The 11766-nt window shown below is 41.5% G+C and overlaps 1 protein-coding gene across 1 annotated transcript; it reads left to right on the top strand.

Annotated features, from left to right (window-relative positions):
* LOC137369662 (interleukin-17C-like) lies at nucleotides 1-8047 on the top strand. The gene is made up of 3 exons (XM_068031002.1): nucleotides 1-18; nucleotides 4438-4682; nucleotides 7813-8047. Exons 1-3 carry the CDS (start codon nucleotides 1-3, stop codon nucleotides 8045-8047), a joined length of 498 nt encoding a protein of 165 aa, XP_067887103.1.
* Nucleotides 8048-11766: the final 3719 nt, after the last annotated feature.

Below are 11766 nucleotides of genomic sequence, written 5' to 3' on the forward strand. Positions count from 1 at the left end.
ATGTGCTCACAAGTATTGGTAAGTATATTTCAATTACCTTTAACTCTTGTTAGCTCATCTGAGGAGACAAATTGATGAAAGAAAGGAAGGGAGAAAACAGATTGTATAAGCTTCTTCAGGTATGTAAAAAGGAAGAGATTAGTGAAAGCAAATCTGGGTCCCTTACAAGCAGAGACAAGAGTTTTTTTAATTCTTTCATGGGATGTGGGTGCCACTGGCAGAGGCAGCATTTGTTGCCCATCGCTAATTGCCCTTGACAACTAAGTGGGCTTGCTGAGCCATTTCAGAGGGCAGTTAAGAGTCAAACACATTGCTGTGGGTCTGGAGCAGGTAAGGACGGCAGATTTCTTTCCCTCAAGGACATTAGTGAACCAGATGGGTTTTTACACCAATCAATGATACTTTCGTGGCATCATTGAGACTTTCAATTCCAGATTTTTGTAATTAATTAATTAAATTGCCATGGTGGGATTTGAACCCATGTCCCCAGGGCATTAGCGTGGGCCTCTGGATTACTGGTTCTGTGACATTACCACTACATTTACATGAAGGAAGAATTTTGATCTGTTTACTTTATAACTCTTCCTTCAGGATTGACAAAATAAATCAAAGAGCAAACTGACACAGAAAGGTGTTATTAAAAACAGGGAATAAGGAAATGCCAGAGACATTAAACAAGTACTTTGTATTTGTGTTCCCGGTAGAAGACACAAAACATTCTGGAAATTGTGGAGAACCAAGGCTGAAGAAATTAATATTAATAGAAAAATAGTACTGGAGAAATTAATGGGACTAAAAGCCAACAAATCCCCTGGACCTGATGGCCTACATCCTGAGGTTTTAAAAGAAGTAGCTGCAGAGAGAGTGGATGTAATGGTATTGATCTTCCAGAATTTGCCAGCAACTAGAATGGTCCCCATGGATTGGAAGGTAGCAAACAAAACCCTCTTATTCAAGAAAGGAGGGAGAGAGAAAACAGGGAACTGTAGGCCAGCTGGACTGTCGTCAATAGTCAGGAAAATGCTGGAATCTATTCTTAGGGACGTGATAAGAGGGCACTTAGAAAACCATTATATGATTGGGCAGAGTCAACATGGATTTATGAAAGAGAAACTGTGCTTGACAAATCTGTTAGTTTTGTGAGGGTGTCAGGGTAGGTAAGCAGGAAACTGTGGATGTAGCATATTTGGATTTTCAAAAAGTATTCGATAAGATGCCACATGATGCTAACAGATTATTACACAAAATTAGGCCTCATGGGATGAAGGGTAATATATTAGCATGGATTGAGGATTAGATAATGGACAGAAAACAGAGATTAGGAATAAACGGATCATTTTCAGGTTGCTAGGCTGAAACTAGTGGGGTATTCCAAGGATCAGTGCTTGGACCTCAGCTATTTACAATCTATGTCAATGACTTAGATGAAGGGACCGAATGTAGTTTATCCAAGTTTGCCGAAGATTCAAAGTTATGTGCGAAAGTAAGCTGTTAGGAGGTTGCGGAGGCTGCAAAGGGATGTGGACAGGTTGGGTGAGTGAGTAAGAACATGGCAAATGAAATATAATATAGAGAAGTGTGAAGTAATCCACTTTGGTAGGAAAAGTAGAAGAGCAGAGTATCTTTTGAACAGTGAGAGACTGGGAAATGTTGATATTCAAAGGAAAATGGGTGTCTTTGTACACAAATCACAAAAAGTTAACATGCAGGTACAGTAAACAATTAGGAAAGCAAATGGTATGTTAACTTTTAGAGTCATTTATGGCATAGAAGGCAGCTACTCAGCCCATCGAGTTCATGCTGGTTCTCCGCAAAACAATCCAGTCAGTTCCAATCCCCCGCTTGATCCCCGTAGCCCTGCAAGTCTATTTCCTTCACGTGACCATCCAATTTCCTTTGAAGTCATTGATTGTCTCCACTTCCACCACCCTTGTGGGCAGCGAGTTCCAGGTCATTATCACCCGCTGTGTAAAAAAGTTCCTCTTTCCAGCTGCATCTCTTGCCCAAAGCCTTCAATTTACGTCCTTAGTCCCTGTATCATTAGTTAATGGGAACAGTTTTTCCGTGTCTAACTTATTCTGTAACATTTCCATCAAATTTCCCCCCAATCTCCCCTGCTCCACGGAGAACAACTCCAGCTCTTCCAACCCAAGTTATGGAAAAGGACAAGATAGACCGGGAGTAAAAGTTCTCAATTGAGAAAAGGCCAATTTTACTAAGCTGAGATGCGATTTAGCAAAAGCGGACTGGAAACAGTTACTTGAAGGTAAATCAGTGCCAGAGCAGTGAGAGTTATTGATGGCTAAAACAGAAAATGCTGGAAATATTCTGCAGGTCTGGCAGCATCTGTGGAGAGAGAAACAGAGTTAACGTTTCAGGTCTGCGACCTTTCATCAGAACTGGGTTGCAGACCTGAAACAATAACTCTGCTTCTCTCTCCACAGATGCTGCCAGACCTGCTGAATATTTCCAGCATTTTCTGTTTTTATTTCAGATTTCCAGCATCTGCAGTATTTTGCTTTTATTTGAGGGTTTTTGAGGGTTCAGAACAAATATGTTCCCATAAAGACAAAGGGTGGGACTCCCAAATATAGAGCCCCTTGGATGTCAAGGAGCATACAGGGTAGGATAAGGCAAAAAGGGAAGAATGTGCCAGATATTGAGAATTCAGTACAGTGGATAACCTAGAAGAGAGTAGGAAGTGCAAGGGTGAAGAGCAAAGAGAGGGCATGAAAAAATATTAGCCAATAAGATCAAGGAAAACTCAAAAGATGTTTTATAGATCCATAAAGACTATGAGGATAACTAAGAGTAGGGTCTATTAGGGACCAAATATGTAATCTGTGTGTGGAGGCAGAAGATGTGGACATGGTTCTTCATGAATACATTGCATTTATCTTCACAAAAGAGGAGGACAATGCAGATATTGTAGTTAAGGAGGAGTGTGAAATATTGGATGGGATAAACAGAAAGAGAGGGGAAATATTAAGGTGTTTGGAGTCATTTATGGCACAGAAAGAGGCCATTCGGCCTATTGAGTCCATGCCGGCACTAACTTTGAAAGTGAATAAATCACCAGATGAAACGTAACCCAGGCTATTAGGGGAAGCAATCCTCTCTGGTTACAGATGTGGTGCTGGAGGACTGCTAATGTTGTTCTGTTGTTCAAAAAAGGAGAAAGAGATAGATTGAGTAATTACAGACCACTCAGCCTAACCTCAGTGGTGGGAAAATTATTGGGAAAAATTCTGAGGGACAGTATGAATTGTCATTTAGAAAGGCATGGATTCATCAAGTACAGTCAGAATGCACTTGTTAAGAGAAGGTTGTGTCAGACTGACCTGACTGAATTTGAGAAGGTAACAAAAAGGGTTGATGATGGTAGTGATTCACCATCACCTTCTCAAGGGCAATTGAGGATGGGCAATAACTTCTGGCCTTGCCAGCAATGCCCACATCCTAGGAATGAATTTAAAAAGTGTCACGTACAGTAAACAGTGGATACAACAGAATGATTCACTGCCATCTGGTGCTGTACGTCTCGGTGTCACCCGTGTCTGTGTCTCTGTCACGTTTAAAGAACTATTATTACATTAGTGAGCAGTCAGACTCTGCAATAAATTTCACAGTTCCATGGTAACATAAAATGGCCACCATGAACAAATTTAAAATGGATAATTCAGGGATTAGAGTATAAATGTGATTATATAGAGCCTCGGTGAGACCACACTTGGAACACTGTGCACAGTTTTGGTGTCCATACCTAAGGAAGGATATAATTGTCTTAGAGGTGGTACAACGAAGGTTCACTAGACTGATTCTTGGGATGAGAGGGCTTTCCTTTGAGGAGAGGTTGAGTAGACTAGGCCTATATTCCCTAAAGTTTAGAAGAATGAGAGGTGATCTCATTGAAACATAAGAAATTCTTAAGGGGCTTGACAGGGTAGATGCTGGGAAAATGTTTCACTTGGTTGGGGAGTCTAGAACTTGAGGTCACAGTCTCAGGATAAGGGGTCAGCCATTTAGGACTGAGATGAGGAGAGATTTGCTCAGAGTCATAAATCTTTGGAATTCTGTACCCTGGAGAGCTGTGGATGCTCAGTCGTTGAGTATATTCAAGACAAAGATTGATAGATTTTTGGATACTGAGGGAATTGAGGGATATGGGGATAGTGCATGACAATGGAGTTGAGGTAGATTAGCCGTGACCTTGTTGAAAGGTGGAGCAGGCTCGAAGGGCTGAATGACCCACACCAGCTCCTATTTCTTGTGTTATGTAAGAAAATAAGGAAAAAATAAATTTCTGTCATGCTTTTCATGACCTCAGGAAATTCCAAAACACTTGACAACCAATGAAGAACTTTTTGAAATGCAGTCACTGTTGAGCAAACGTATTATGCAACACTAATGTGCATCATGTTGATCTCTCTCTTCCAGATTGTGTTAACTGCTTTCCTTGTAGCTGTTAATGGAAATGAATACACAGAATTACCTTCAGACTGTCGAGATGAAGTTCCACTTCAATTGTTAAAGAAAAGAATCAGCATTACATATCCTTCGAGTGTTTTGAAATTGTTGGGAAGACATGACCAAAAGGGAAATCACAGATGCCCAGCATGGTCTCCTGAACTGCTGGCAAGTTCACACATTGAGGACAGGTCACTCTCACCTTGGAGATACAGGTAAGATGAAATCTACTGGCTATACAGCAATTCAGTACTGTTGTTTCTTTCATATGGTACCCAGAAAAGCTATTGATATGTCCTAGTCCCCTGATCCTAACATAGGCAGGTAATGTGTGTGCAGTAATATAAAAGCAAAATACTGCAGATTCTGGAAACCTGAAACAAAACAAAAAGTGCTGGAAATACTCAGCAGGTCTGGCAGCATCTGTGGAGAGAGAAGCAGAGTCAACGTTTCAAATCTGTGACCGTTCATCAGGACAGGCAAAGGTTAGAAAAGAATTAGGTTTTAAGCAAGTGAAGGGGAGGGGAGTGGGGAAGACAACAAAAGGGAAGGTGTTTGATAAGGCAGAGAGCAGGAGAGATTAAATAACAAAGCTGCTCTGGGACAAAGGCAAAGAGTGTGTTAATGCTTGTGGTGAAAGACAAAGCATTAGTCCAGAGATAGTGTTAATAGCAGAATAATGAGCAGCTCTGACTGCAGGAAAAGCAGGAACATGGTTAAAAAATAAAATATTAAAAAAAGGTCAGTCATGTTCTGAAGTTACTGAACTCAATGTTCAGTCCACAAGGCTGTAGAGTGCCTAATCAAAAGATCAGGTGCTGCTCCTCGAGCTTGCGTTGATGTTCACTGGAACACTGGAGCAGGCCAAAAATAGAAATGTGAGCATGAGAGCAGGGGGGAGTGTTGAAATGGCCAGCAACCGGAAGCTTGGGGTCATGCTTTTGGACTGAGTGGAGATGTTCAGCAAAGCGGTCACCCAATCTGCGTTTGGTCTCCCCAATGTAGACGAGACTGCATTGTGAGCAGCGAATCCAGTATATTAAATTGAAAGAAGTACAAGTAAATCACTGCTTTGCCTAAAAGGAGAGTTTGGGGCCTTGGATAGTGAGGAAAGAGCAGGTAAAAGGCAGGTATTACACCTTCTGCGATTGCATGGGAAGGTGCCGTGGGAAGGGGATGAGGTGGCGGGGGTGATGGAGGAGTGGACCAAGGTGTCGTGGAGGGAACGATCCCTTCGGAATGCTGACAGGGGAGGGGAAGATGCGTTTGGTGGTGGCATCACGCTGGAGGTGGCAGAAATGGTGGAGGATGTGTGTGCAGTAGTGTGTTAGACTGGACCAGAGGTCATGAATTAATAACTGCACATAATGACATGTTGCAAAATTGAATTCACAGAAATATGGTAATTTGATCAGGTCCTGCTGCGTAACTACATGTGTGGGGTGAGTTTCATCATCTGTACACATATGGTCAGCTTCCACAGATATGCTGACGGTATCCAGCTCTACTCTCCGCCCCCTCACTCGACTTCTCAACCCTCTGACTCGATGTTGTCAGCCATCCATTCTTGGATGAGCTGCAATTTCCTCCAGTTAAACATTGAGAAGATCAAAGTCATCAATGTCAGGTTCCCTCATTGACTTCATACCCTTGCCATTCTGTCCACCCCACCAACCCCCCTGCCTCACCATTGAACCCTAAACTGATTGTCCAACCTCATATGCTGTCTATCACACAAACCACCTACTTCAACCTTCAATATATCACCTGTCCCCGCCTCTACTTCTGCTCATTTGCTTTCAAAACACTCATCCATGCCTTTGTCACCTCCAATTGCAAATGTGTCCTGGCGTCCCTCCTATCCTCCACCTCCATAAACTTTAGCTTCTTCAAAACTCTGCTGCCTGTATCCTATGCCACACCATATCCTGCTCAGTCATCACCCCTGCCCTTATTGAACTGCATTAGCTCCCAGTCCAATGGCTCAAAATTTTAAATTCTCTTCCTCATGTTTAAATCCCTTCATGGGCACTCCTCTCCCTAATTCCACAACCTCCTCCAGCCCTATAGAGCAACCTCCCCAACCCATGCTGTGCCACCACTGGCAACCTGAGCTCCACACTTTGGAATTCCCTCCCTAAACCTGCCCACAATTTCGCCAACCTCTCCTCCTTAAACAACAACTACAACAACTTGCATTTATATAGCCCCTTTAAATTAGTAAAACATCCCAAGGCACTTCACAGGAGCAATAATCAAAGTTTGCAACTCAGCCAAATAGGGAGATATGAGGACAGGTGACCAAAAGCTTGGTCAAAGAGGTAGGATTTAAACAGTGCCTTAAAGGGGGAAAGAGAGGTGGAAAGACGGAAAGGTTTAGGGAGGGGATTGCAGAGCTTAAACCCACATCTTTCACCAAGTTTTGGTTTTGCCTCATTTATTTTTCCAATGGCATCTCTGTAAACCACCTTGCAACATTTTTCTAAGTTAACAGAATCTATATTTGCAGTCCAGCAATGAAGCCTTACAATGTGGGAGCCCAGATCAGAAATTCAGGCATGGAGGTCAGTGTGGTCAATTTGCAGCTATATGATTTCCAGTACAGTCAAATTAATAGTCAGTGTGCTTTAATTCATAAAAAAACATAGGAACAAGAGGAGGCCATTCAGCCCCTCAATGCTGCTCCGCCATTCAATTAGATCATAGCTGATCTGAATCATGAACTCCAGCACCTTGGTTCCATATCCCTTAATATCCTTGCCCCACAAAAATCTATTAATCTCAGCTCTGAAATTTTCAATTGACTCTCAGCCTCAACATTTTTTTGTTGGGCAGGGGGGTGGGGAGAGTTCAAGGTTTTCACTTCCCTCTGTGTGAAGAAGGGCTTCCTGGCATTACCCCTGAATGGCCTAGCTCTAAGTTTAAGATTATGCTTGTTCTGAACTCCTCCCACCAGCAGAAATAGTTTGTCTATATTGAATCAATTTATCATTTTAAACAGCTTGAATAAATTACTTCTGCTAAACCCACGACAATACAAACAGTTTATGTGATCTGTCCTCATAACTTAACCCATTAAGCCTCAGTTTCACTCTGGTGAATCTGCACAGTGCCCATTGCAAAGCCAATATATCCTTCCTGAGGTGCAGTGTCCAGAACTGAACACAGTATTCTAGATGGGGTTTGACCAAGACTCGATTTGATTTATTTAGATTTCAATACTTTATGCAGGATGTGTAGGATGTATTGCACAGGTGTGTCTGTGGAGGAGGTTACAGAATGTGTATGGTTCATGAACACAAAATCAGTTACAACTTTAATGAATTCTATTTTCCAATGGTTTAGGATTAATAAGGACCATAAACGCATCCCTGAATCAATTCCTGAAGCTGTTTGTCTGTGTCGTGGATGCATCAGCTTTAGTAAGATGAAGCACACATTGGATTACACTTCAGTACCTGTGACAACAAACATGCAGGTGTATTATCGCACATCTTGTGGAGAACATAAGATTCGATATGAAACTAAATGGATTGAAATCGCTGTGGCTTGTACATGCATTGCTCCAAAGTTGGGTTAATTAATCATTATCCACAGCAGATGTATCTTACTGTGATTGTATCTGTATTTGGCAGAACAATTGTATTGTACCAAGATACTCTGAACTGTGTTACTACTTTCTACTATTCTGAATTGGGCTGTCCTTGGGGAAGGACATACAAAGCCCAAAGCCTACAGTAACTGTTGTTTCATTAAGATCTGTGTTTATGAAAAAGCTGTGTACTTTTCAGATTTTTGTTTTAGTACAAAAGGGAAGTACTGTAAGTGATTTTCACCCCTCCCTATTACTGTACTCTCCTCCAGCTCCACAACCCCCTGAGATATCTGCTCTCCTCTAATTCTGCTCTCTTCCGCATCCTCACTTTTAAATACTTCACCATTGGCAGTCGTGCCTTCAGCTGTCTAGGTCCCAAACTCTTGAATTCCCTCCCTAAATCTGTCCACCTCTTTCCTCCTTTAAGACGCTCCTTAAAACCTACCTCTTTGACTAAGGTTTTGGTCATTCAACCCTAATATCTCCTATGTTGTTCAGTGTCAAATTTTGTTTTTTAACGCTCCTGTGAAGCACCTTAGGACATTTTATTACGTTAGAGGCGCGATATAAATATAAACTGTTCTTGTGAACTATGCATTGGTAAATCAGTTAGCCAGTTGGTAATCTCTCACTGGTACATGAAAGCAGAATGAAAAGGATCAAAATTAGGAAGATGTGAGATGCACTCACACCGCTTCGGTTGGAATGAGTAAAGCAAAGAGCAAATTTAAAGGAGGCAATGTGTCAACATATTAACATTCTGGTTATTTAAGAGGTACCAAGAAAATGGGAAGCCTAGAAAAACGTGTCTTTATCTTTGCAACTTGCTTTTGCTGTCTGTTTTTAAAGTGGCTATGCAGACCCTACAACAATACCAGACTTGGTTGTGTGTTTTCTCAAAGAGTTTGAGCAGCCATTACAACCATTTCCTCAGGCAGCAGACTCAATTCCAAAAGACACCCCAATTGACTTGGCTGTGAGACAGAAAGCAAAGCGTGGAGAGAATAAGGGAGAGAGAGGAAGGAAAGAGACTGCTTCAGCTGATAGGCATTCTGGGAGAGAAAGAAAATCCCAGCGTGAAAGGAAAACAAAAACAGCAGTGATATAAAGAGAAATAAAACCCAAGTTCCAGCACAGGAGGAGGCCATTTGACCCATCATGCCTGTACTGTTTCTTTGAAAGAGCTATCCAATACGTTCCACATCCCCTGACTCTCTTTCCACAGCCTGCAAATTTTTCCTTTTCAAGTATTTATCCAATTCCCTTTTGGAAGTTACTATTGAATCTGCTTCCATCGCCCTTTCAGAAAGCGCAACAACTTGCTGCATAATTTGTTTTCCCTTATGTCTCCTCTGATTATCACCTTGATTACATAGAACTTACTTTTTTATGTACAATTAAGCTCTTTTTCTTTGACAACTTTCCTGTCTGGGGACACCTAGGATCGATTTGTTTTTGAACACTTTCCATGCTTCAGTGGTCGCAGCTACACTAAAAGCAAAGAAAAAAATCCAGAAAAAAGTTTAGTTTTGGAAAAGTCTGATTGCAACCTGCAACATTATAGAGGCAGCCACCTGGAGGCATAATGAAGCCAAATCTCAAATGTGTTGACGCAACCAAGATTAACAGTACCAGCAAACTACATTTCACCTTACTCGGCTTTCCCATTTAGCATTCTAGGGGATGACAGCACAGTGGTTATGTTATTGGACTAGTAATCCAGAGGCCTAGACTAATGATCTAGAGACTGGAATTCAAATTTCACTTCAGCAGCAGGGAGTTTCAAGTTCAGTTGATGAAGAAATCTGGAATAAAAAGCATCCTTACCTGGTGTGGCCTCAATGTGACTCCAGACCTACAGCAATGTGGTTGACTTTTAACTGCTCTCTGAAATGGCTTAGCAAGCCACTCAGTTAAGGGCAATTAGAGACGGGCAATAAATGTTGGACTTGCCAGCAACGCTACATCCTGTGAATGAATTTTTAAAAATTGTGATTTGGGGAACTAGCTTTCTTGTGAAAAATTAGATGAATAGAATGTACAGCACAGAAACAGGCCATTCGGCCCAACTGGTCTGTGTTGGTGTTTGTGCTTCACACGAGTTCATCTCACCCTGTCAACATATCCTTCCAATACTTTCTCCCTCATGTATCTATCCCGCTACCTCTTAAATATATCTATGCTATTTCCCTCAACCACACCTTGTGGCAGGAAGTTCTACATTCTCACCACTCTCTTGAGTAAAGAAGTTTAATCTATATCAAAATGTTATTTTCCTGGGCAGCACTCTGCCTCCATTGGGCATTTCCTGACAATATTATAAATTGTTGATATTTTCTTATCAAAAAGAGTTGAGCATTGCAATGTTACTCCTGTTTTGCATCCTTTGGAGACCAAAAAAATTGTTAAGATTGTGAAGGGACTTTGTGTAAGTGCAATGCACAGTAGAGTGTCAAATTTTTGTTTGATAATCATTTCTATGAAGCGCCTTGGAGAGTCTTACTACATTAAGGATGCTATATAAATGTATTGTTGTTGCATAACGTACTTTGTTTAGTGAAAAAATCGATAATGATGCATGATTTTAATTTCTTTTGGTTCTGTCGGTTAGCTGTGCAGCCAACCTGAAAATTCCCACACAGGCTGTGCACCAGTGGGCATCTGTAAGTTACCACGTGTGTATGGTTGCGCATTTAAACAAATCACCTACGGACAACAAATAAAAAATTAGTTGGTGCAATGATCATTACTGATATTTTTGTAATAGCTGGTGCTTGTTGCGTAACAAGGCTGAAAGCAATTTTTTAAACAATGTAAATGTGGCGTATGGAATGTGGCGCCAACTTGTATTGTTTAGAAATATTAGTCAGAAATTTGTTTAATTGGATCACTCTTTCAAAGAGCCAGCACAGCCACGATAGGGCGAATGGCCTTCTTCTGTGCTGTATAACGCTATTGTTATGACCAGGTGAGGCAGGGTCTAGGGCTCCCCTCTCAGCTTTTCCTGGTTTTGCCGTAACAGGGTTCAATCTTTAAAACACCGTATTTTTGGTTTCCCCTCAGTAAATCCTTGCACTGCTCTCTAATTGTAATGGCAAAGAAATCAACCAGAGAAGTTTTCTCAGATTTAAACAAGAAAGGTCCAAGTTTATTAACCTGTAAACTCTAACTCAGTTAAAACTACTAAAAATATGCGACACGACCACGCTAGCATGCATATGCGATAAACACATGCAAATAGAGACAGAGGAAGAGAAAGAATTAAAGGGGAAAGTTTTGAAGCAATAGCTGGAGTTCAGTTGCTTGCTTTGGGTTTGATGCAAAGTCATTGATTGAAGTTAAGTCTTGCAGTTCTCGTTGGGACCCAGTGCACACTTTCAAACCTTTATCGCTGGTCTTCTGTCTTGAGGCTTGTTACTTCCGTGGGTCCCTGGAACCTAGCGGAGAGAGAGTGAGAGAGATCTTCCTTCTCTTTTGTCTTCAACTTGCAGTCTGTTCCTTTCTGTGTGGCACAATTCAAACAACCCCCAGGTTGGCCAACAGGTTAGTCATGTGACTAGCTCCTTATTTGGATCAACCTCTTCTGCAAGGTTTGTGGATTCCCCCAAGCTTACTCGACACACTCAGTGTTGGGTGGGGGTTGGAATGCTGGCTCTTACACATTCAATGTCTCTTGATCAAAATCCATCTGGCTAATTGAATCA

Source organism: Heterodontus francisci, chromosome 5 (assembly GCF_036365525.1).
Source record: "Heterodontus francisci isolate sHetFra1 chromosome 5, sHetFra1.hap1, whole genome shotgun sequence".
NCBI classification, from domain to species: domain Eukaryota; kingdom Metazoa; phylum Chordata; class Chondrichthyes; order Heterodontiformes; family Heterodontidae; genus Heterodontus; species Heterodontus francisci.